Source organism: Mauremys reevesii, linkage group 3 (assembly GCF_016161935.1).
Source record: "Mauremys reevesii isolate NIE-2019 linkage group 3, ASM1616193v1, whole genome shotgun sequence".
NCBI classification, from domain to species: Eukaryota; Metazoa; Chordata; order Testudines; family Geoemydidae; genus Mauremys; species Mauremys reevesii.
The window spans coordinates 45,242,754-45,269,199 of record NC_052625.1 but is presented as its reverse complement, the minus strand read 5'-3'; the positions used below and the strand labels follow the sequence as shown (position 1 = coordinate 45,269,199).

The window sequence follows — 26,446 nt, the reverse complement described above, 5'->3', positions numbered from 1 at the left end:
TTATAGTATTGTATATATCAGGACTTGGAGTTCTCAAACTGGGGGTCGGGACCCCTCAGGGGGTTGTGAGGTTACTACATGGGAGATCGCGAGCTGTCAGCCCCCAACCCAGACTCCGCTTTCCATCCAGCATTTATAATGGTGTTAAATATATTTAAAAGTGTTTTTAATTTATAAGGGGGGGGTCCCTACTCAGTGGCTTGCTATGTGAAAGGGGTCACCAGTACAAAAGTTTGAGAATCATTGATATATATACACACACATACACTTTTTTTTGGTGGCTGTTTTCATTAATATGTTGCGTTCTTGCTCTACAAAGACATTTTAGTGTACATTGGGTTGGTGACAGTACCCCTACAATAAATGCAAGCGCAGAAAGCCTGTCTGTGGGGAAAGGTGAGTCAGACTGAACTGTGTAGTCAACAACTGTCTAACATTGTCAGTATTCTTATTTTATATCCACTATTCTATACCCTATGGAATATATACCTCACAGAATATAAAAATGAGAATGTTCCACACACTTGTCTATTGGGGAAAAATGGATTGGCTTCCCAGCCCACAGGTTGCTTCCTTACTCTGGAGTTATTCCTAAGCGAGAATGAAGTCAGCCCTGCAATGTATTCTGGGATGCCTGAATAGAGTGAGAACTTGGCAAGAAGAGCCCTACTTTGTCATCTCCTGCCAAAGAGAAAATTGATTAGAGAAATGAGAAGAACTTTTTATACAAATGCTACCCAATTAAGTGCAGCTCAGCTTCTAAGGTAGGCCCTTATAAAATAAAAAACAACAACAAAATCTATTCATATTCAATGGAGAAGTAATTTGACACATAAGCATTAAAATGTTGTCAATAAAAGAAATTTCATCCCTTGGTTAAAATACCTTAGACTGTGTGTCCCAACAAGTGGGGTGTGAGCCAAAGTGGATTGCCCAGGGCTGACTGCTGGGTTGCTCCATAGCAGTGAGGAACAAACAATCTGTATGGATGCTAGGACCCAGCTAGAGTGAAAAAAGATGATATTTTGCTCATTCCTTCCTCCCTGTTGCATTCTGCCATCTTCTCTTCCTCCTTATGCCTGAACAGTGCACAGTCCTAATGTCTGTTGGAGCCTGCACAGACTGAAATAATATCACAGAGAAGCATGAACTGCTCCAGTCATCTCAATATGTTAACGCTGAAACCTATAGATTACACTTTAACTAAATATACCTTAAGACTTAAAACTAAAGATGTCATTAATGTTAATGACTATATTTCACTGCTGATTCTTTTAGCAGAAACATCTTACAAATGTGCTTATCCCGCATCACAAACTGGTGGGGAATGTAATATCAAAATAAACAACACAGGGGTCAAAGGCACTGATTGTACTATTCATTTTCTTATTTAATTCAGGAAAACCCCACTTTTAAAAATTTAAATGAAGATGCCACATAGTCTCTAGTCTGCTGCATCAAAGTGCCCCAGAAGTGAAGGACTCTGTCACAGAATTTTTAGGCCAGCTTGCTCCAAATTATGCAGGTTCTTCCTGAAAACTGACTTCCTAAAAAAAATATGTTCAGGTTTTTAGAAATATTTTGTGAACCATCTCGATGTATCTAACCTGAGTGACTATGACCCCATTCCCATAAGGTGATCTATATGGCATTCCCCATGGGCTCAGAGATCCACCTCTGCAGATTAGCTTGCAAGGCTAGGGTCCCTGTCATCATATTTTCATAACCTATGTCTCTCTTCACCCTAACCCTTTGTTGGTTAAAATCTCCCTTGTCTATGCATTCACCATTTAGACTGTGAACTCCTTGAGGTAGGAATCTGTCTTCTCTTTGTCTTCTGAGAAAAGCTTAATATGTTTGTGGGTGTTATAAAAATAACTGGAGCTACATTCCTTGTGCCTTAACTTTTATCACCAGAATGTCAGGATAACTGCTTCCTATGTGATTAATTTCCTCTCTAAAAATATTTGACACTTTAAAAACTTATTTTAGCTGTTTTTACGCTTCTTTGTAACTAGAATATATTTTACGTTACACTGCACATCTCCTCTAATTGACTTTTTGTCCTGTGCATAAAATGTTTCACATCTTGTCTCTTAGTCCCAGGAAACCAGTGCTGTTGCATTTTCTGAAGAGTGTTCTTTAATTTTAGCCAAATAAGCTCCTTCAGATGCAACCTCTCAGATTCAGTAGAAAACTATTATGCAGTTAAAATAATTAAATAGGATTTCTTGTTTCTCTTCCAGGTATTAAAAAGGTTAAAAAGCTTCTTGCTGTGCCATTTCTGGAGATATTATAATATATAACTGACTGAGACACAGGGTTTGTGTAGGTCCTGAAATATACTTTGTAAATCTGAGATTTATAAGCTTGATTTGTTAAAATTAGATCAGTTTTTATGAATTTCTTTTAACCGCAAAATTAAGGGCACCATTTCTGTGGGATATTCTATTTTGCACAGTTACCATGCAGGCAATTTTCTTTTTCCAGGGGATTTAAGGTGGGTGGTTGTTAACATGTATAGCCCCATACCACACAACAACACAGCATGCTCTGGCTGGTTCCCAGCTTGCAAGCAGCAGGTGTTAGGCTTGAAAACCTTAAAGGATCTTGCCTATAAAAAACTGATGCTGCAGGATATTCTTTTGGCGATTCAAACTGCAATTGCATCAGCTTTTTTATATACAAGGCCATTCTGGAGCACTTGAGAATTGAGGATCATAAGGAAGTGCTAATATCAAGGGTACATATACCTTCTTTATTGAGTGTTGGGAACAATTTGAGGTGTTTCATTTAAGGCAATTTACACATGGAAGCCCAGGTACTGGACTTTGTGCGTCCACCGCCATGCGTGCCCCTGCCAGTCAAAGCACTTAGCTCATTCTTAACTGTAACTATATGAGTTGTCCCACCTTGTTGAATTGTGGCCTATTTCTATTTTTCTCCTCTTGTTTCCCTACCTTCTTGTGTTCCCTAGTTTCCATCCAGGTGCCTCTCCCTTTCCTAGATCCTGGCTACTCCATTCTTGCTAAAAATAAATGTCCAGATGCTATTATCTGCTTCATTCCATAGTCAAGCATGCCATCTCTGCCTGTATCCCTGATGCACAACACCATAGTGTAGAGGAATCTGCATTATAGGCAGTGTTTGGACTTGATCTGCTGTAAAAGATCCGTGTCAACAGTCTGGTCCAGTCCCTGTTTCTGAATGGACACCAGTCTATTCTGAGGGGATCCATCTGCTGAATCTAACATGCTGCTAAACTCCCTGCATCTAGGTAGTGCCTCATGACTTATTCCTAGTATTGGGTCCCTTGTTTATGTACTGCCAGGAAACACAAGCTACTTTTGATTGCTGAGAAATCAGTGGGAACAAAACAGTCTGTATTCTCTATTTAATCAGAAAGGTATTTTAAGATGGTTTCACTTTTATCTCTGGATAGATAGTCAAGGAGTTAACTACTCAGCCGGACTAGTGCAGTGCTAGAATAGAGCTGTATTGTTTATAGTTGAACCAATACCAGTTTGTTTTTTATGAGTATTCATGATTATATAGTACATTGTTTCATAAAAGCATAGCGTAGACAAATGCAAATATTCACTGCTTGCATTCAATACAACTTACTCCATTTTTGCCTTACTGAAGACACTGCTCAGCTGGAACTCTGGAACTAGGACAGTTGTCTTGTATTTGTACAGGGGGAACTTGCTGCTTTAAAAGGCTGAAACTTTGTCTCTAGTTTTAGCTGTAAATTCACACAGTTGTGTATGGGAGCCTATCAGGCAAACCAGAGACAGCCTCTAGATACAGATTCCTATATGATCCCAACGTGTTGCAGTATGAAAAGGATACATTAATGACTATGCAATGTATTTGCAAGAAAAAAGTTTCTAAAATTACTGTATAAAGGGAATTCGGAGGAACCAGTTCCCTATCACCCATGTCTGTAGAGAAGATGGGGAGAAACGCATGATGATGATGCCTAACATGAACTGGGGGAACCTTAAGCTGTTCCTGCACCATTGCAAGTTCATAGAGGCCAACAATCTTCAGGCAATTTTCCAGCAGGATCTTGTTCATATGGCTATTCAGATTACCCATGGAATGAGCTAGTTAGCCAGAAGGGAGGTCACTTGCAAAGACCTGGCTGCTAGAAACTGGGTCATTGATGATGCACTTTAGGTTAAGATTACAGACAATGCACTATCCCAAGATCTATTCCCCATGGATTATCATTGTCTGAGAGATAATGAAAACAGGCCAGTGTGGTAGATGGCTCTTGAAAGCTTGGTTAACAATGGAATTTTCAGTGCTAGTGATGTGTGGGGATTTGGAGTAACACTGTGGGAGCTGATGACTTTGGGGCAGATTCTGTATGTGGATATTGACCCTTTTGAGATGGCTGCATAGCTAAAGGACGGATACAGAATTGATACTGAATTTAAAAGGGGATTCAAAGTTGACAGTGCTTTGTTTTTGGCACTGCTCTTATTTCAAGCAGAAAAGCTACTGATTGAGTTTTCAGGTAAAAATTCAAAACGTTCCTCAGTGACTTAGGAGATTAAGTCCCAATTTCAAAAGTTATATAGGCACTTAGGAGCTCAGCAACTCCTGTAGGCTGCTAAAGTGGTTATATTGCTTTTGAAAATGGGTGTTAGGGTCCTAAGTCACTTTGGAAAGTTCAATTATCTTTACCGCTAAGAAATAGAACACAATGGAACCATGAAAAAAAGAATTAAAGAACAGTAAGTTGTGAACAAACTATTCTGATTACTATTAATGTATTTATTATTATTATTATTATTGTATATTATGGTAGCACATGGAAGCCTTCAACCAGTCTCATTGTGCTAGGCACTGCACACAGACATCATAAACAGAGAGTCCCTGGCTCAGTGAGTTTACAATCTAGCTGCACCATATGAGGAGACAATAACAGGTGGATAAACAAATAAATTGAGGGAGGATAAGGTAACCAGAGAAACAATCCTAACTAGCTCAATAAGTGAAAGTGTCAGCACACCAATTGCCTAGCTATTGTTGAGTGGTTTATAGGCAGTGCAGTAGAGGTGAGTTTTAAGTCAGAATTTGAATTAAGGTAACACACACAAAATAATTTAGTCTACTAAGCCGGTCACATTTTACAATTTATTTTACAGTAGTAAAGGTAAGTCCAGGAACCTCCCTGTTAAAATCTTGTAAACCATCTCAAGCATCTGAATGGAATAAATTTGAGTCAGTGATAATAAAAGAACAGATTATACAGAATTTCCATGATTCTAACTTTTTCAGGCTAAAGGAAAGTGATACAGCACCGCTAGAGATACACAGACTTAATTACACCACGGGATAAGTAGGGCTGCACCAATGAAGGACAAAGTTGACAGGGAAAAAAATTGTAAGTAAAGGTGGCAGTGTCATGCCAAACTTGTGACGAATGAAATGGCTGTGCTTTCACTGTTATTACAGCAAGGCAGCAGTCAAGGGGAAAGGCAGAAGATTGACAAATAAAATGGAAACCAGAATCAAAGATAAATAGGCAGTGGCAATAAATATCTTGCTATTTGTACATTAAGGGTGAAATCCTGGCCCTAGTGAAAATATGGGAGTTTTATACTAGTATTTAAGGTCAGTGCTTCCCATACTGTCAGCCATTGCTCCCTTAGGGAGCCACAAATGGTTCATGGGGGAGCCCCTGGTGTTTTGGAATAAAAAAAAGTCCTGTCTAAAGAAACAGTTGCTCCTCACAAAGCCATAGGAGCATCTTCTATTGTGGCCATGTGATGTGCAAAATGAAAACAGGCACACACCATAGGCAAGGCCCTTCTACTTCTAGCAATAGTAGCTGTATATAGAATTATGATTAGTGAGCACGCAGCCATGACACTGAAAACCATTCCTATGTCAACATAATGCCATCTGTCAATGCACTGATGGCTGCCCTTGCAGAAAATGTCAAGGATAGATCAAGTTTATAGATCAAGGAAAGAGGAGTCAATATTTTGCACTGCACCTTGATGAATCCACACACATAGCCAATATGGCCCAGCTTCTGTGTTATGAGAGATTTGTCACAGCTGGTCCAATAGTTGAAGAACTTCTATTTTGCAAAGAAATCCCAATCCAAACAATCACTGAGCAAATATTCAAGACCCTTGATACATTCATAGCAGAGGAAAGTCTCAACTGGGCTATGTAGGTGGGGTTTTGCACTGATGAGGCAGCCGCTATGACCTGAACGACCAGTGGAGGTGCAGCACAAATCAAATGGCATCAGGAGCAGTCTGGATACATGGCATAATTCAATGCCAAGCTTTGGCATAAAAAAAGTTGCAACCTGAAGTACATGAGGCCCTTAAAATTGTTATTAAAATCGGTAATTTTGTAAAATCCCAGGCAGTGAACACACATTGTTTTAGTATGCAGTGTGACTAGATGAGCTCTAAGCCAACTCCACTTCTGTTTCACAGTGAGGACTGGTGGTGGGGATGGGGGAAAGTGTTACAACCCTCTTTGAATTGCATGATGAAATGAGAATTTCCCCCTTGGGAAAACCGACCTTCCAGATTACACATGTAATGTGGACTTCTTAACTTACCTAATGGACGTATTTGGCAAATTGAATGGACTGAACCTAACACTTCAAGGTAAAAGTACAAATATATCAGATATAAAAGAGAAGATCAAGGGATTCATGAAGAAACTTTGTCTTTGGTGATGTCACATTGAAAAGGGAATTATTGAGATGTTTCCAGTGTTATCAGACTTTTTAAAAGAACAAAGTGAAAGTAATCAAAATGCCATTAAAGATCAAGATTAATTGATTTGTCTGGGTTGTATTCCCATTTTGATTAATATTTTCTTGGCGTTGAACATTAATCTCCAGATACTGACTGGATTCTAAACCCATTCTCGGTAATTGTTGACTCCATTCCAATGTTAAGTTAAAGCAGAGTACAAAGAACTCAGTGATGAAACTATGAAAGTGCTGCTTCTGTGCGTCTGGATTTTCAGCAATGATTTCTTTGAAAATTAAATAGAGAAATTGTTTAAACTTTGAAACTGACTTATGTCTGGTGCTATCAGAGATTCAACCAATCATTGTGCATCTATGCAGTTTGAATCAGGCCCATCCTTGTTGGTAAAATCTTAGGCTGTGTCGCAACATGCCATAAATCCATATTTTCAAATTATAGTTTGATAAAATCTGGATTAGATTGGCTTTTATAATTAAGCATACATCATATAGTTGAAAAAAGTCACAAAACTGTCTAAACTCTAGTCTGCCTCTTGAATCTAGTCTCTTGAACTATTGAATCTGGTGTTCTGAGCCAGTAAAAATACTGTATTTTGTTCTGAGGAGCCAAAATATCTCTAAGTACTAAAAGGTTTGGGAACCATGGTTCTAGGTAACTTTGCAGTCAGTAGGGCAGACGCATTAAAAAGAGATGTCGAAGACTATATTGGATGCTTTGAACCATATCCCCAGTTCTGAAATTAAGGGAACTATGTGGATTTATATCAACTGGAGATATTATTATTTATTATTTGTATTACTGTAGCACCAAGGAGCCTTAGTCATGGACCAGGACCTCATTGCGCTAGGCTGTGTACAAACACAGAACACAAAACGATGGCCACTGCCCCAAAGAGCTTATAATCTATGTACGACAGCTGGAGGCAGACAGACAGATGTGGAAGGACAAGGAAATAAGGAGACAATACTGGCCTGCATCATAGGCAGTGGTCTTTGCACATCAACAGCCTAAAACAGTCAGGATTTTTGTAGGCATCACAGCAAAGGAGAGTTTTGAGGAGGGATTTGAAGGTGGATAATCACAGGACTTTGCAGAGGTTTATGGGAGGCTCCTTCCAAGTGTGAAGGGCAGCATCAGAGAAAGCACAAAGGTGTTTGTTGTAAAATGTAACAAGTGCATAATGGAGATTGGCATCTCTTGTCCCTTTGTGACTAAAAGCATCTTCAAGTTGTACCCTTTTGCCCAAGGGAGAGATCTCTTGATGCAGTGACCAACTGCACTGTACCATAGGTATGACATTGATAGTGTTAATGTAGCCTCATATTTTACAGCTTAACAGATCTTATATGTAAGAATGATATACTGTAGCCTGAAAAGTTTTCAGTGACAATATAAAGTGCAGAAAACATTTCACATCTATCACGTTAGAAAGGTCGGTTGTTACCAGATTTGCCCGTTACCTTCGGGTATGCTCATTTATTCGGGTTACTCTTCAGGGTGTGTGGTGGGGTTCTGTAATTCTATCAATGTGCTGCTTGCGTCACTTGTGTTTTCATATGGAGCTCTACTTCTCCCTTTGGCAAGTCCCCTCCCAGTGGAGCTATCCTGCAGGACCTAGGTTCCCTAGGGCTGGGTTCCTCCAGTCCCAGAACCCGATGAACACACCCACACCCACACCCACACATACATCAACAGAGCAAGTCTGAGTGGACTGGGTCAATCAGCACTATCAAGATGACCCCTTATTTGTCCTTGGACTCACTGGGCTGGAGGATCAGCACTTTCAAGCTGTTACCTTTATGCGTCCCAGATTCAGCACATCTCTATCCCCACTCTCACATCACAATTGGCAGTAACCTACTTGATGAATAAACCCCACAGTATTTTGGGTGCTGCAGGGATCTTTAGCTTAGGTAAAAGAAGTGTTACTGTAGAGTGAATGAGGGAAGCTAAAAACACAAAAGAGTAAAGTTCAGCAAGAGAGAGAGAAGCAACCAACTTAACCATAAAAGTTATTTATTGAATAATAGTGATAACTACACAGGGAGGGCTAAACCAACATAACATACATTATTAAAGGTTAATACCTAAGGTAGAAAAGAAAACGAAGAGAGAGAGAGAGAGAAAGAGAAGGGGATCTCACTGCTCCCAGAAGCTTGAACTGGTTGGGGTTCTCAGGTGATGGTGGTAGCTGAGGGTCCTGAGGGCAGGAGACAGGCAGACCCCCCAGCATGATCAGTCAGGAGAAGATGGAGTCCCAGTGGAACTGATGCATAGTTTGGAACTAAGCATCAGAACCCCGACTAGAGGGTGAGTAGGGATTTTAGTAGAGAAAATACAATGGTTCAAGGGAGAACACTAGATTTGTGTATAGGTAAGCTGATGGCTCAAGGGTTTTCTTTAGTCTTGACAATAGGAGCTGATTACTCTTGGCTATGGGTGATGTTTTCTTCCACAGAGCTCACAATGCAACTAGGCTGCTTCAGTATTTTGGATACCAATCAAAGGATTCATTACTAGAATTGGTCTGATAATTGCTGATCTGGGTGTGTGCAGGCATAGGTTCATTAGCATCTGGAGCAGAGATTCCCATGATGCAGTGCTTCCCTGCTTTTTCTGATCCCAGAGTTCAGTGTGGTTCTCTGTTCTCCATTCTGTATGCAAATTGAGATGTCTCCCTTGTCTCTGCTCTCCATTCTGTATGCTAATGGAGATGTCTTAATCTTGTCACCCTTGTCAGGAGGGGTCTAGGTGTGTCTCCCAAGGCCCTTCACTGCTCTCTGCAAGCTTTTTCCTCTGATGGGTTTTGGTTGAAGCAGAAGCTGGGGTGGAGGGTGGAGGGGCGGTGTCTTTCATGAGTCAGGCTGAATACTGCACCCTGGTTCCCCAAGAACACAGAGCTAACTGGTATCACAGTCTTGGTAAAACTGCTTAAAACATGTGCATTACTCTGTACAGTGTTACTGCAATACAAAAGAACCACAATAAAACATGAATAGTTGAATAGTCCCATAAAAGTGTAATGATCTCCTGCTTTACCACATCATATACACACTAGGGAGTATGTTCCCATTTCCAGGTGCAGGGATTTATGATCAAAACCCTTCCACATTGAAGTGAAACCATGCTGCACCTCTAAATGTGGTCTGAGACTTCCTGAATGTAGTACAGCAAAATTTCCAATAGCAAAAGGATTATTTTGTATTGTACTATTATTGTATAACTAAATTAGTATAACAGATCTTTTTGACATGTTGCTTAAAATAGTTTGTCTTTCTACACTAACATTTAAACAGTGATCAATACCAGGTGCACTCATTACTGTTACCTGATGTAGAATGTGCTAGTGTACACAAGGCCGTGTTGTCCAGATCCAATCCAACATTGAACTCTGATTTTTTTTTACTCGATATATTTACAATCTGAACTATAGCTATTAAAAAAAGGGACAAAAAGGTGGACCTGGGGAGTTATAGACCAATCAGCCTAACTTTGCTACCTAGAGAGAGACTGGATCAAATTGCTAAACAGTCAGTTTATAAGTATCTAGAGCAGGGGTGGCCAACCTGAGCCTGGGAAGGAGCCAGAATTTACCAATGTACATTGCCAAAAAGCCACAGTAATACATCAGCAGCTCCCCATCAGCTCCACCCCCACTCCTGCTCCCAGCGCCGCCCGCCCACCGGCAGCCCTGCTGATCAGCACCTCCCCCTCCCTCCTTCAGCTGTTTTGTGGCATGCAGGAGGTCTGGGGGGGGGAAGGGGGAGGAGTGAGGGCACTGCAGGCTCAGGGGAGGGGGCGGGAAGGGGTGGAGTGGGGGCAGGGCCTGTTGCAGAACCAGGGGTTGAGCAGTGAGCACCCCATGACACATTGGAAAGTTGGCGCCTGTAGCTTCAGCCCCGGAGTCGGTGCCTATACAAGGAGCCGCATATTAACATCTGAAGAGCTGTATGTGCATCCGGAGCCACAGGTTGGCCACCCCTGATCTAGAGGATAATAAGGTGATAAGTAATAGTCAACATGGATTTGTTCAGAACAAATCATTTCAAACCAATCTAATTTCCTTGTTTAACAGGGTAACTGGCTTAGTGGATGGGGGGAAGCAGTAGACATGATATAGCTTGACTTAAGTAAGGTTTGACACAGTCCCACATATATAGTGTAGCTGAAGCCGTGGTCAGTCCCAGGATATTAGAGAGACAAGGTGGGTGCAGGGCCGTCCTTAGGATTTATGGTGCCCTAGGCAGGCTTATTAAACTGGTGCCCCTGTTAGGGTGTTAAATGACAATATAAATGGCAACACAGCACTGCTTTCATGCTTAGTTCACCCCCCAGCCTGCTGGTCCAACAGCTGCAGTAGAGGAGGAGATAGGTGGAAAACTGCAGGACCCCAAAATCCACCTCTTGGGGTGCAGAGTGGCAACAGCAGCAGCAAACTCTCAGGTACGATCACACGCCAATGGGCACCACTGCCAGCCCAATGGACCACGGTGAAGTTAGCACAGCATCTGATCTCAGGGACGGGGCACCCATGGAACCACTGGAGCTCATCCTGCCCTGTGCAGCTCCCTCTGGATGAGATGGATCACTGCCAGCCTGGGGGAGAGAGGTGCTCCCCAGCTAGGGTGACCAGATCCAGATGTCCTGATTTTATAGGGCCAGTCCCAATATTTGGAGCTTTGTCTTATATAGGCACCAATTACACCCATCTAGGGTGACCAGAGAGCAAGTGTGAAAAATCAGGACAGGTGGTGGTGGTGGGGAATAGGAGCCTATATAAGAAAAAGACCCAAAAATTAGGACGGTCCCTATAAAAGTGGGACATCTGCTCACCCTACCCCAACCCGTGTCCTGATTTTTCGCACATGCTATCTGGCTATTCCCAGCCCAGCCCTGTGCGACCATTCCAATCCTGGCTGCCTACCGAGGAAGTGAGTTACTTTCACCTTCATTCCTCAGCAGGCAGCCAGCCGGCCTCCCCCCGCCCCCAGCACCTCACCCAACGCAGCCCTGGGAGAGAGACAGGGCGGGTGCTCCATGGGGCAGGGGGGGAGAAGAATGGACATTATGGGGGACAACAAAGGATACTGCCAGAGCCGCGGAGCCTGCCTCACCTCCCGCCAGGGGAAAGAGTCACACTCACAGGTGAGTTCCTTCCCCACCCCTCCTCCCTCCCCTTCCCATAGACTTCCCAGCAGCCAATCCCCTCCCTCAGACTGTGCTGCATTTGACTCTCTCTAGGACCCAGCAGCCTGCTCTTCCGTGCTCCACTGCTTCCCATCTGTCTGGGCTCCTGGCAGAGCGGTGCCCCCAGACCTAGTGGTGCCCTAGGTGGCTGCCTGTTCTGCCTATGGCTAAGGACGGCCCTGGGTGGGTGAGGTAATATCTGTTATTGGACCAAGTTCTATTCATAAGAGTCCCACATGACATTCTCAAAAGCAAACTAGGGAAATATGGTCTTGATGAAATTACTATAAGATGGGTGCACAACTGGTTGAAAAACTATACTCAAAGAGTAGTTATCAATTGTTCAGTGTCAGACTTGGAGGACATATCAAGTGGGGTCTCACAGGGATCTGTCCTGGGTACAGTATTGTTCATTATTTTCATTAATGACTTGGATGTTGGAGTAGAGAGTATGCTTATAAAATTTGTGAATGACACCAGGTTGGGAGGGGTTGCAAGCACTTTGGAGGACAGGATTAAAATTCAAAATGATCTTGATAAATTGGAGAGTTGGTCGGAGATCAATAAGTTGAAATTCAATAGACACAAGTGCAAAGTACTTCACTGAGGAAGGAAAAAAATCAAATGCACAAATTCAAAATGGGAAATAACTGGCTAGGCAGTAGTACTGCAGGAAAGGATCTAGGGGTTATGGTAGACCACAAATTGAATGTGAGTCAATAGCATGATGTTGCAAAAAAGGCAAATGTCACTCTGGAATGTATTAATAGGAGTGTCGTATGTAAGATACAGAATGTAATTGTTCTGCTCTACTTAGCACTGGGAGGCCTCAGGAGGAGCACTGCGTCCAGTTTTGGGCACCACCCTGTAAGAAAGATATGGACAAATTTGAGAGAAAGTCCAGAGGAGAGCAACAAAAACAATCAAAGATTTAGAAAACATGACCTATGAGGATAGGTTGAAAGAACTGGGCATGTTTAGTCTGAAGAAGAGAAGGCTGAGGGGAGACCTAATAACAGTCTTCAAATATGTAAAAGGTTGAAAGAGGACTGCAAAAATTACTCACCTTGTCCTCCAATGGTGGGACAAGAAGATTACTTTGCAGCAATGGAGATTTAGATTAGATCTTAGAAAAAAAACTTTCTAACTGTAAGGGGAGTTAAACTCTTGAATAGGCTTCCAAGGGAGCTTGCCAAATCCCTGGAATTGGAGGTTTTTAATAATAGGTTAGACAAACACCTCTCAGGGATGGTCTAGGTATACTAGCGCAGGGGGCTGGATTAGATGACCTTTTGAGGTCTCTTCCAGCACTACATCTCTGTGATTCTATATGCATGCCCAAACCCCATAAATAGAATATTAAGTCACAGTAGTTTATGTCTTCTGAGCACTGTCGGAAAGCATATATACAATTTACAGATATTGGATCTGATTCTCCTCTCTCACCAATTTTTACACTAATGTAACTCTGATTTGTACCCGTATTAAGTAAGAGGACAATCCTGCCCCTTATTTTCATTTAAGGGCCCTCCATTTTTTGTTTTAAAAAAGTGATTATTGGGGTTAATAATTAAGCACTGCGTAAGATCTAGACATTATTATTTCTATTTGTTACTATTTAATAATAATAGTATGCCACCTCTTTAAAATATGCTAGTCTCTTTGGAGGATGGGAGGTGAGGGAAGAGGAGGTTATGCCTGTACACAACCTGTCTTTCAGAAACTTGGGGGAAGAGATCCCTTGCCTGGAGGCTGGGCACAGAAAGCCTGCTGCTTTCAACCCCTGGTGCTCCATATTACAAATACCTAGTCCTGTTGTCTGAGCAATCAGTATGCAGCTGCTCACAGGAGCAGGTGCTTGTGAAATGAAATACAGTGGTGGGGAAAGCAGACTAGAGTTAAGTTATGAATAGGCATCCACATTTTTGAATACGCATCTGCACTTTCAGACCTTTGAGATTTGCCACTGCTATTTTTAAAGCAAATAAAAATTAAAACCTTTAAAGACCTATAGTTGCAGTTCTTGGCTTCCTAACAGCTACTGTTCAAGCAAGTGACCTTTGAAAGTAGCAACTTGAACATGCTGGCTCTAAGGACTTGTCTATATGGGAGAAATTGACTGGCATAGCTATTCTAGAATAGTTCTAATTTTATTAATTTTCTATTCCTGAATAATTCCCCAGTGTGTGTTGGAGTAAAAGTGATTTTATTCTGGAATAATTATTTCACTTTGCATTATTCTTGAATAAAGTCACTGGAAGAATGTCCACATGGAGATCTGTTCCAGTATATGGGATAGCTAAGTTCACAATACCTGTACTTAGGCCTTGGGCAGTTAAAACTTTCACTTCAATATTGCATTCCTCTTTGTTGGTTTTTGAAACACCAATTACCAAATATAATGATCACTTGTAAAATTTGTTCTGCTTTAAGTGAATGTTACAGACTACACCCTTAATTTATATTTCAATAAACAATAAATTTTAAAATAGCATTATTTCTTGATGTTTAAAAATAAAATAAATACTGGTATGTGTCTGCACTAAAGACTGCTACACAGGGACTTTTCTGTGATAAGATAAATCTCAGTGAGTTGACACTGCAGGTTTTGGGAATTTTTTGTGAAAAAGTAAATTTCACCAAAATTGTGCTCATTCATTTCCATTGACAGAACTGATGTGTTTAAGAAATACATTTTCAATAGTTACCTGCAATACCTATATAATAGTATAAATCTAGAGGTCAACTTATATGGATAATGATTGTATAATATTTAATTCTGAATTTGTGGTTATCATATTGAAGATTTAATAACCTTATCATACAATTAAAGATATTTAATTATTACATTTTCTATCCTCTGTGAATGTTCTTAATTAATTGTAATTTATTTGACATAAAATTACTCTGGAACATATTTTACCAGCATTTTAAAGCAGACTTCCCCACTGATATAAGTGGGAATCTCTCCTTAACAATTGATGGGATGATGTGACTGTTTTTTAAAACTATGGATCAAATCTTGCTTGCCTTACTTACAGATAGTTCTATGGAGTCAATGTGAACAGTAGTTGGGAAACTAAATTTAAAGTGTTCATGTAATATGTGTATTTCTGCATGCCGAGAAAGGGTTACATTTTTAACTCTAGTTGTTTTATCTAGTTAGGGTGATCCAAAACTCATTGAAGTCAAGAAGGTTCTTATTATTGACTTCAGTGGGCTTTGTCAAGTGCTTGATGCCATGAGGTCCAGCTGTGGAGTCCTGACACATTAAAATTCCAATAGATGTTAAGGACTGCAGAAATTGGTCCTTTATGCTTGAGATTTACTCTAAGGATTAAATCTTGGCCTCATTAAAGTCAATGGCAAAACTCCAACTGACTAAAGTGAGCCTTTCCCTTTTTCATTGTTTACATCTAATAAGTGGCTTTATCTTTGTGAATCTACTGAATAATGTACGTTAACATCATTGTTTATATTTCATGAATATTGACAAGTATCTTTTTTAAACTTGCAGCATGTAGTGGCAGCAATAAATACAGGAATCATACCTTTAAGAAACACATCTCAAATCAGTCACTGGGACTTGGGAAGTTCCTTCTTCTTTGCTGGCACTGTTATTACCACCATAGGTAGGACACAACTTATTATATTTTTACAGTACATGAGCTATAATTTAATTTAAAATATGTGTGGGTGTGGGTGGCAGTGGGGATTAATAGTAACTATGGCAAATCTTCTAATTTATAATAGAGTTACGATGTAGCCTTAGGGATAGAAATACGAGATTTCCTTCAGGGATGCAGACTATCTAAGTGACCCATTAATGAGAAGTAGATTTCTGTGATATGTCTTTAACAGAATGTGAAAAAGTTTTGTGAGGAGAAAGTAATATTTGAATTTAGTAGCTATGTTATCACAATTGTTCAATATTAGATGTTTTAAATCAAATATGTGCATTAAGCCATTGTGGTATGCTGAGCTGCAAATCTCTACAATCATGCATTTTTATTGTTGTCCTTTATAAATTCCAAGTGAGATGAGAAACTTCTAGGGATTCAATTTAACTTTACTAAGGCTGTGGCTACACTTAACACTTCAAAGCGTTGCCGCGGTAGCGGTGCCGCGGCAGCGCTTTGAAGCGCTAAGTGTAGTCAAAGCACCAGCGCTGGGAGAAAGCTCTCCCAGCGCTGTCCGTACTCCACCTCCCTGTGGGGAATAATGGACAGTGCTGGGAGCCGCGCTGGGGCTTTGACCACACTGGCGCTTTGCAGTGCCGCAATTTGCAGCACTGGAGAGGGTGTGTTTTCACACCCTGCTGCAGCACTGCAAATTTGTAAGTGTAGCCAAGCCCTAAGGGCTGGTCTTCACTACAGGGAGATTGACACTGCTGCAATTGATGCAGCAGGGATCGATTTAGCGGGTCTAGTGGAGACCCGCAAAATCGATGGCAGGTACTCTCTGGTTGATCCCGGTACTCCAGCTCTCCGAGAAGAGTAAGGGAAGTAGACCGGAGAGCATCGCCCATCGTTCTGGGCATCGCATTTCAAGAAAGATGTGGAGAAATTGGAGAGGGTCCAGAGAAGAGCAACAAGAATGATTAAAAGTCTAGAGAACATGACCTATGAAGGAAGGCTGAAAGAATTGGGTTTGTTTAGTTTGGAAAAGAGAAGACTGAGAGGGGACATGATAGCAGTTTTCAGGTATCTAAAAGAGTGTCATAAGGAGTAGGGAGAAAACTTGTTCACCTTAGCCTCTAAGGATAGAACAAGAAGCAATGGGCTTAAACTGCAGCAGGGGAGGTTTAGGTTGGACATTAGGAAAAAGTTCCTAGCTGTCAGGGTGGTTAAACACTGGAATAAACTGCCTAGGGAGGTTGTGGAATCTCCATCTCTGGAGATATTTAAGAGTAGGTTAGATAAATGTCTATCAGGGATGGTCTAGACAGTATTTGGTCCTGCCATGAGGGCAGGGGACTGGACTCGATGACCTCTTGAGGTCCCTTCTAGTCCTAGAATCTATGAATCAATGCAGTGCAGTGAAGACACTGGGGTAAGTCGACCTAAACTGCGTCGACTCCAGCTATGTTATTCACGTAGCTGGAGTAGCGTAACTTAGGTCGACTTACCCCCGTAGTGAAGACAAGCTGAAAATCCATTATAAAAATGGTTTTCATAGTCAGACTAGCATGCAACAGCTTGGCTTGCTTTTCAGCAAGTTCCTGTTTGGTTCAGTGAAGCTCAGAGCCGCCAGATGATTTGTCTGTGGTCACATGCCTAGTCAGCAGTTGGTAACGTAGACTCTTTCAAACTCTTAAGAGCCATTTCTCTGCTGTGCAGGTGTAAATAAAAGCAATATTTGACTTCGTAAGTCCTTTGTTCTGACCTCAAGACAATACAGCTTCCTTATATCCTAGATATTGATTTATGTATGGGCAGTCCTTTTTGTTCTCCTGTTTATTTTAAATTATAGGATAAGTCTGTAGGGGATAGAATGGGCACCCATAAATCATTTATTAATTTAAAGGAAAAACAAAATTATACGTGCAGTATGTAGGCAATTATACAGATCATTTTAGCATTTAAAATTTTTATTGTAATGTAATCTTTATATACATTTCTTCCAGGAAAAGGATGCTCTCTTCAATTGTGTTTAATACAGTGACTTGAGTTCCTCTTTTACATAGGTGTATTTTATATTCCATTTCTTATCTGTAAGTTTATATCTGTGTATATACATGAGCGTGTGTATATGCATATATATAATAATATGTATGTATGTCTGTAATGTTTTGGGAAGTCATAAACAACCAAAACAATCAGCATATATGATGAAATCCTGGCCCCACTGAAGACAATTGCAAAATTAATATGCTCTTCAATGAGTCCAGGATGTCACCTATAGTGAAACATAAAAGAAATGATCAAAATATAAACGTCAATCTAATACATGCCAACAAAATCAAGGGAATTCAGAAGCAAGGCTATGACACTGGCCTTGAGTCACCCTTCTTTATCTAATATCAATGGGCTTTTTTGCCTCAAATTAATCTCACTTTAATATGTATTGGAAATGGTCAAGAACTTGTTCTAGTTCATTAGGGTTTTCTTTCTAAATTCCTCATTTCTTCCTATTATTTTGAATATTTTAAACAATAGGAAGAAATAAGGCATTTAGTTCCAAATAAACCAGCATGCACAGTTCTGAATAGAACTGAGTGAAATCAAAATATCCTTCCTGCAGGACATTCTGATATTTTAACCTTTTGTTTGTGACCCAAATCAGGACAAAGAAATGAAACATCAAAAACTTTTGTTCAATGACACATTTTTAAAAAATGATTTGGAAACAGGGCTGCCCAGAGGATTCAGGGGTCTGGGGTCTTCAGCGGCAGGGGGCCTCCGCCACTGAATTGCAGATCTGGAGCGGAAGAAGCTCCGGGGGCCCAGGCCCTGCGAGAGTTTTCCAGGGGCCCCGGAGTGAGTGAAGGACCCTGCTCCAGGGCCCCCGAAAAACTCTCATGGGGCCCCTGCAGGGCCCGGGGCTGGGGGCAAATTGCCCCACTTGTGCCCCCCCCTGCCCCCGGGCGCCCCTGTTTGGACGTGGTGAAATATTTCATTTTGGCATTTTCTATCAAAACAAAATATTTTGGTTTTCCTGAAACTAAATATGTTTTGTTTCAGTTTGCTGAACTGTCCCAAAATGTTTCATTTAGAGTCAATTCAATATTACACTGCATTCCCCTATGGTGGCACATAGAAGTTGTAATTCCAGTTTGATGCCCCAATTCTTACTTAGGGCCATACTCCCAGGCCAGGTGACCTTTCAAGCAGCCATCTGACTTCCTTGATGTATCATCCTGCTTAGGCACAGGAGAGAAGTACTCTGGACAGCAAGCCTGGTCCATAGAAAAGAATGGGAGTATTAGGCCTCGGAATTACATCTCCCATGAGGCAGTGTGCCACAACAGGGAAATGCAGTTTAATGCTGAACTAACTTCAAATGCAACATTTTGGATCAGGTCAATAAGCCAAAATAATTAGATTTGGGTTGAAATGACCCCAAATTAAACATTTTGTATCACTTTTCCTAACAGAAAATCAAAACATTTTGGCAAAATCAAAATAATTCTTCAGAAATTTCAAATGTGCAGAAACTGCATTTTCCACTGATACAAAATTCCTGACCAGCTCTTGTCCTGAGCAAAGGCTTATTTTTGTTTCTAATTAATATAGGCACTACATTAAGAACTAAGTTTGTTCTTTTGTTTTCTAATCCTTCCTAGATTAATAAACAAAATACTAAACTGAATTAGGCAATAGAAATTATCCTCACTTCTAAAATGTACTAGTTACCCTTGCCCAAAGTCATGGCTTTACACTGTAACATATTTGACATCGCATCATCCCATCGTGACACAAAGGCCATGTCTACACTTACCGAGGATTGACGCTGCTGCAATCGATGCAATGGGAGTCAATTTCAGGGCCGCCCGGGGGGGGGGGGGGGAGGGGCGCAAATGGGGCAATTTGCCCCAGGCCCCCACGAGAATATAATATTCTATAGTTTTGCAACTTTTTTTATGGAAGAGGCCCCCAAAATTGCTTTGCCCCAGGCCCTCTGAATCCTCTGGGCAGCCCTGGTCGATTTAGCAGGCCTAGTGAAGACCCACTAAATTGATGGCAGAACACTCTCTGGTTGACTCCGGTACTCCACTGGAACGAGAGGAGTAAGGTAAGTCAATGGAAGAGTGTCTCCCATTGACGCAGCATGGTGTAGACACCACAGTAAGTCAACCTAAGATACGTTGACTCCAGCTACATTATTCACGTAGTTAGAGCAGCGTAACTTAGGTCGACTTACCCCAGTAGTGTAGACAAGGCAAGGGATGCAAATTGATGATGGTGCAGAGGGCTTGTGATGTGCTGGAAACTTGGATGCCAAGAAAACCCTGAGAGAAGTGATGAAATCAGAACTAGTCATTTTTTGCTGTGATTTTGTTGGTCCTGCGTAAAAGTATTTTCAGTGTGTGATTTGACTCCTTATAGCATGATGAAATGTGATCAAGTGAGACTGAGTCTTGATATTACAGAGCCTGAAATACATTTAGGAATTTCTGTCCTAAATGTATTTCAGGCTCTGTAATATCAGGACTCAGTATCACTTGATGAAACTGAGGCATTTCTGCCAATTTTGGGACAGATGGCAGTTACCAAACTTGATATTTTAAATGTTCATGAGACTGAAAATGCAGGCCATGGATATCCCCAAAGAGTTTTCATGTGATAGTCTATGCAGAATTCCAGAGGGAACTTCATAATTATTGTCTTATATTTGTTCATTCTTTAATAACAAGCAATACCTCAGCCATGTACTTGAATACACGAGAAAGATATTGCTACCATTTACAGAAAATTATAGCTATTAAGTATAACAGTTGACAGCACGTTCCCTGATTTTCTTAATTGCTCATCTATATAGATCTTTATCTAATCATTTCTACAACACTCATCACTGTAGCATCTAGGCATCTCAGAATTTTTAAGGGAACTGAAAGGTTTGCCTCTATAGAACTTTTGTTTAAACCTTCTCCCGGGGTACAATTCCTGTTATATATTTATCCATCACTGTCAAGTAACTGGCTACCACTTACCTGGAGGGATTGACAAACCTATAATTAGCGATTCATCATGGTGGTTGAACCTTTTTCTTTGCCGCACAAACAGAGGGACTAACAGGGAAAAGAGTTTTCAGTTGGGTAAATTCAAATACTATAGTGATGGAGTCACATGAGTACATAGATAGATAGAGCTGTTCAAACTATGGCAATTTTGACAGACTTTCTAGGTGCTGTTGATGCATATGGTTTCACAGTCTCTGAATTTCATTTAGAGTTTCAGATTCACTCAAACCCAGAATGATGTGGGCAAAGCAAGCTATCAGCTATAATGATAGCTTTGTGCATTGCAGCTGGGTTCCTGGAGCAATAGTTTTTTCAAACCCAGAAGTGAAGCTAGTGGCTACTTGAAATTCTCTTTTGAGATATGCAATTAGGTGAGAGAGGTTGGACTGAGAGGAGAAGGAAGCAGCTCAGCGAAATCTCACTAATGGCTCTCTGACTGGGGTATTCAAAATTACTGAATTAGAAACCAATGAATAAAAAGCAAAGATAACACACCAGTAATTTATTTGAAGGATCAAGGTTTAACACTTTTAATTTTAATTATGTTTCAATTTTAGGTTGTTTTTTTTTAAATAGGTGACTTTGCCTTGTAAAAAGTGTGAGAAGAGAAGCAGGATGATGCAAATGCCATGGCCCCTTGTGGTCTCTGCTGTATCCCTTTGAGCAGAGAAAGATTTTGAATATAGGAACCCTTTATGCTGGTTGTGTCTGACTGCAACAGATGTGTGGCATGGGCTGGTGGAGTCTCATTGAGGGAAACACAGCTCTTTGATAACTCAGCATCACCCAAGGCTGGTGAGTGCAGGGTCCTATTGCCAACAGCAGAATGGTGAAGGGTGCAGAAATCCCTAGTGCAAAGCCAGCAGATAGTTGTAGTCTCAGCTGCTGAGAGAGATTAGGGTGAAAATTGAGCATGTCTGCCAGCAAGAATGGACCATAAAAGAGCAAGGGAGGGACGGCTGAGAGATGGCTGATGTTCAGTGGCAAGTAGAGGGAATGTGACACAGGGAAGTGTGTCAAAAGGAACTGGTCTTGGCTTTGTTCAGCAATGTGAGACCCTGGCCCAAGAAGGGACCTCAGAGGCTAACACTGGTGTTCCATAGTTGCTGAGGGCAAGATTTTGTTACAGGTATGGCAAAAAAATGGGAAACAATTAGGCCACTCTGGGTATATACACAGAATAGATGGTGGCTGCCTGGAACTCATGTCTCCCTGTTTAGTTTCATATAGAAATTATATTCCTCTGTTACCTCTTCACAAAGAGGTAAGTAACAGAGAGACATATCAAAAAAGGTTGTTGGATCACATGTTTGATGAAAAATATAAGGTATCTTCCTTTTTGCCCATTATAGCTATGCTATTAAGGCATTCCTGATCCAGGACCTTTGTACAAAATAAGTTAAGAAATACATAAAACTTGAGGTAGCCCTGTGGATAGGGGTAAAAAAAACCTTTTTCACTGTTTCTTTCTGCTCTGGACAGTCTTTGTTGCCTGTGCACATTCAGTTTTGCCTATCCTTGGTAGGAAGCTGGAAGGAGAAAAACTAATAGGTCTTTCTCCATGAGAAGAACCCTTACATTTTAGATCCTGGGAAAATTCACTACTGGATAGCAGGTGAGGAAAGGGGAACGCTCTCTCCAGAAGTCCAGTTTCAGACCTACATATAGAAAAGTAAAAAGAAACATGTTAGGTGAAAGTTTCAAGACCCTCTGCAGTCCCTTGAGCTCACTTAGCTTTTTCCCTTTCTCATCACACAAATCCATCAGTAATAATGTTCATAATGAAAAAATGCCTGTAGACTCCTACAAATATCCCAGCTCCACCACAGCCAGCTGTAATAATGCCGCTTTTTCTCCAGTCTGTCTACAATGACTTCTTGAAGCATCAGAATAACAGGAATAATATTTAATAACTGTAATTTTTTAAACCACCAGAGAATGTAACATCTTACACAGCAGTTGTGGGGTAGACTCTGGTGTCAGTAACCAAAAGCATAAACATATTGTATAATGCCAAATAGTCATTGTAGAGATCTGAGTGTGCAAATGACCTTTCTCCTTGGCTCTGCTGGATAAGGTAGTATCATCGACTCATCTCCATCAAATTATTCTCTTTTTCATTTTTGGTGCTACCCAGCAGCAAAAGTGTACAGTTTAGTTTTTAGTGGCACCATATAATTTAAATGAAACAGATGAGGTAACATCTTCCCACCTACACTTATATCCAAATATCCACAAAATTTAGAACAAGCCCCGGAATGAGGGGTCATTTGTATTGTTCCCATAAACATTTGAGTGAGCTGTCAAGGATCAGTATAAATATTATATTTCAAAAGAGTACTGGTATTAGTTTATCTGGTTATAAATGCTGGAGACCTCATAACGATAAAGAATATATAATATAGTTGGCCAAGAAATGTTGTTATGTGATTTTTTTTTCCATCTTGGCATAGTTCAGACCTTTGCAATGCAAGGCTATCACTTGAACAAAACTAGAATAAACGCACTAAATTTTGCTGATGCAAATTCCTCTGGGGCATTCCTCTACTTGAGTGCTACAGAAACTGTCTGTCAAAGATCAATAGGATGTTGCAATAACCTACTGTCCGAAAGCAACAAGTGTTAGCCTAATTAACTTTATACAAGGAATTCGTATATAGATATATCTTAAAATAAAAAAGCAAACAAATGTATAGATTCTATACAGCTGTGAACTCCATCTTACCAGATGCAATTGCAAAGAGAAATCTGAATATGATTAGGACTGTATGAGATGTTATCAGAAAAACACTCTACTACCTATTTTTGTGTCTCTGAAAATTTCTGCTTACGAGGAATTCAGGGAATTCTAAAATGTAAAAATGCCACGAATAGTCTCTAGGCTTTTCTCCTTTGAATTAACGTATGCCACATCTTGGGCCTAGTTCATCTCCCTTGTAAATATCTTGATGTCGGTGGGTTTCTTGTCAAATTCTTCTCTGGCTTTTCCTCAAGTTATTTCATTTTTTCTGCATTGTGACCTTTGCAATATGTGACCGATGGGACTTTGCCAGCCAGAGAACCTTCCTCAGTTTTCTATCCAGGGTTCCAGTTAAGGCACCATCAAGCCACAGCAGTGAGCCTTCCCTCTACTACTGGCTTGGAAATGCAAAGGGTTAAGCAGAGGTCATGGCGCTTCTGACAGGGATATGTTTCTGGGGGAAAGGGGAGAGTAACCTGTTGCAAATACTCATGGGGTGGTGCAGGCAGAAGGTGGCAGAGAAACAGATGGTGTTATGAGTATGTGGTGATGAGAGACATTTCATAGGTGGTTGCTAGGGGATGAGGGGTTTTAGGAGCCGGAACTAGATGTGGCCTTCCACCTCTTACTTTGCACACAACCCACACCCCACACCTCATTTCTGCTCTTTAGCAATGTATTTTTTCTATCTTTAAAAATATATTATTCTAACATAAAGAACTATTTTGTTTAAAGAAATCCCACCTACATGCCTTTAGCACTCAGTTTTGTCTTTAGTTTAATTTCTTGCATGCCTTCCCATCCACTCACCCCAGTTGTTATATAAAACATTGTATTAAATAGCTTTGTAGATACTATCTTCTCCATTCTCATTTTTATATGTCTGTTAGATCTCTGCTTCTAGTCTGTTGAATTGCACAGGGAGCTGGTAATGCCGTCTATACTTAGGGTGCTCAACATTTCCCAAGATGCTATTTATGGTCACTTATAACTTAACCAAACTTTAACCATTTTGGCTGAAATTTTCCATGCTGGGTGTCAGCCTTGGGATAAGTATTTTTGGGAAGTTTCAGCAAAAATGGTTCAGACATTTGTAAAAATAAGATTACAGAAAAATAAATTGTTTTGCCCATGTTAAAAAAACAAACCTTGCAATTGTTTCAGTGAAAAGCTTTAGCACCTTCATGCTTGAGAGCAGAGAATTGAAATTTGGCAGAGGAGGTGCCTGTGTTGTTAAGGACAAGGAATCCATTTTGAAGCATTTGGAGGAGAGGAACGTGACCAGGAACCGTCAACGTGGATCCATCAAGGGCAAATCATGCCTGACCAATCTGATTGCTTCTATGATGAGATAACTGGCTCTGTGGATACACAGAAAGTGGTGGACATGATATACCTGGACTTTAGCAAAACTTTTGATACAGTCTCCAACGGTATTCTTGCAAGCAAGTTAAAGAAGTATGGATTGGATGAATGGACTATAAGGTGGATAAAAAGCTGGCTAGGTTGTCAGGCTCAATGGGTAGTGATCAATGGCTCACTGTCTAGTTGGCAGTGGGTATCAAGCAGAGAGCCCCAGGGGTTGGTCCTGGGGCCGATTTTGTTCAACATCTTCATTAATGATCTGGATGATGGGATGGATTGCACCCTCTGCAAGTTTGCAGATAACACTAAACTGGAGGGAGAAATATGCTGGAAGGTAGGGATAGGGTCCAGAGTGTCCTAGACAAATTGGAGGATTGGACCAAAAGAAATCTAATGAGGTTCAGCAAGGACAAGTGCAGAGTCCTGCACTTAGGATGGAAGAATCCCGTGTACTGCTACAGGCTGGGGACTGACTGGCTAAGTGGCAGTTCTCCAGAAAAGGACCTGGGGACTACAGTGGATGTGAAGCTGGATATGAGTCAACAGTGTGCCCTTGTTGCCAAGAAGGCTAACGGTATATTGGGCTGCATTAGTAGGACCATTGCCAGCAGATCGAGGGAAGTGATTATTCCCCTCTTTTCAGCACTGGTGAGGCCACATCTGGAGTATTGTGTCCAGTTTTGGGGCCCCCACTACAGAAAAGATGTGAACAAGAGAGTCCATCGGAGGGTAACAAAAATGATTATGGGGCTGGAGCACATGACTTATGAGGAGAGGCTGAGGGAACTGGGCTTATTTAGTCTGCAGAAGAGAAGAGTGATGGGGGATTTGATAGAAGCCTTCAACTACCTGAAGGGGGATTCCAAGAGGATAGAGCTAAGCTGTTCTCAGTGGTGGCAGATGACAGAACAAGGAGCAATGGTCTCAAGTTGCAGTATGGGAGATCTAAGTTGGATATTAGGAAAAACTATTTCACTAGGAGGGTGGTGAAGGACTGGAATGTGTTACCTAGGGAGGTTTTTAAGGCCTGGCTTGACAAAGCCCTGGCTGGGATGATTTAGTTGGGGTTGGTCCTGCTTTGAGCAGGGGGTTGGACTAGATGACCTCCTGAGGTCTCTTCCAGCTCTAATCTTCTATTATTCTATGACATGCCTTTTGGTGTTCCTATAAAAACCACCCACATTTGACCAAGTTGTATGTTCAAAAAAAATCTCAGTTTGCACATGTAAGGAGAGACTTGTGAGAGTTTGGCAGCTAAATTCCTCAAAGATTCCATCTGTACTGAGCACGCTCCATCCTTGTACTGCTGGGACTGAGCAGTACTTTTCCGGTAATTGATCTCCCAAGAACTGTGATGCTTGGTACAGGAACTGAGAGCAATTGTGTGCTCACCTGCTGGTGATTAAGCAGCATGGAAGAGGAGCAGCCTGACTCAAATGGGAACAAGAGACAGACTTTGGGAGTAAGGGGAGAGGCAGGGATAGGTTCAGTTACCTCGGGAATAGTGACAGGGAAATCCAACTTTGTCCATTTAGCTCTGCTAAAATATTGCTGTTGTGTTAAATATCAACAATGGTACAATAGATGGTCTCCCTTTTTCGCAGTCTGGAACTTTGAAATTTTCATATTATAGTAAGCTGATTCTGGTGCAAGTGAAGCCTATTGGGGTAAAATGAGAGGACTGCTAAATGTAGCAAAGTTATTTCTAGGATG

General features: G+C 41.0%; 1 protein-coding gene across 1 annotated transcript in view; it reads left to right on the top strand.

Moving 5' to 3' along the window:
* The window catches only part of KCNK2 (potassium two pore domain channel subfamily K member 2), a 224,320-nt gene that overhangs the window by 99,525 nt on the left and 98,349 nt on the right, over window positions 1–26,446 (top strand). Inside the window, exon 6 of the mRNA XM_039532271.1 lies at window positions 15,463–15,577. Within this exon, the coding sequence (XP_039388205.1) occupies window positions 15,463–15,577 (115 nt within the window). The remainder of the gene's footprint in view (window positions 1–15,462; window positions 15,578–26,446) is intronic.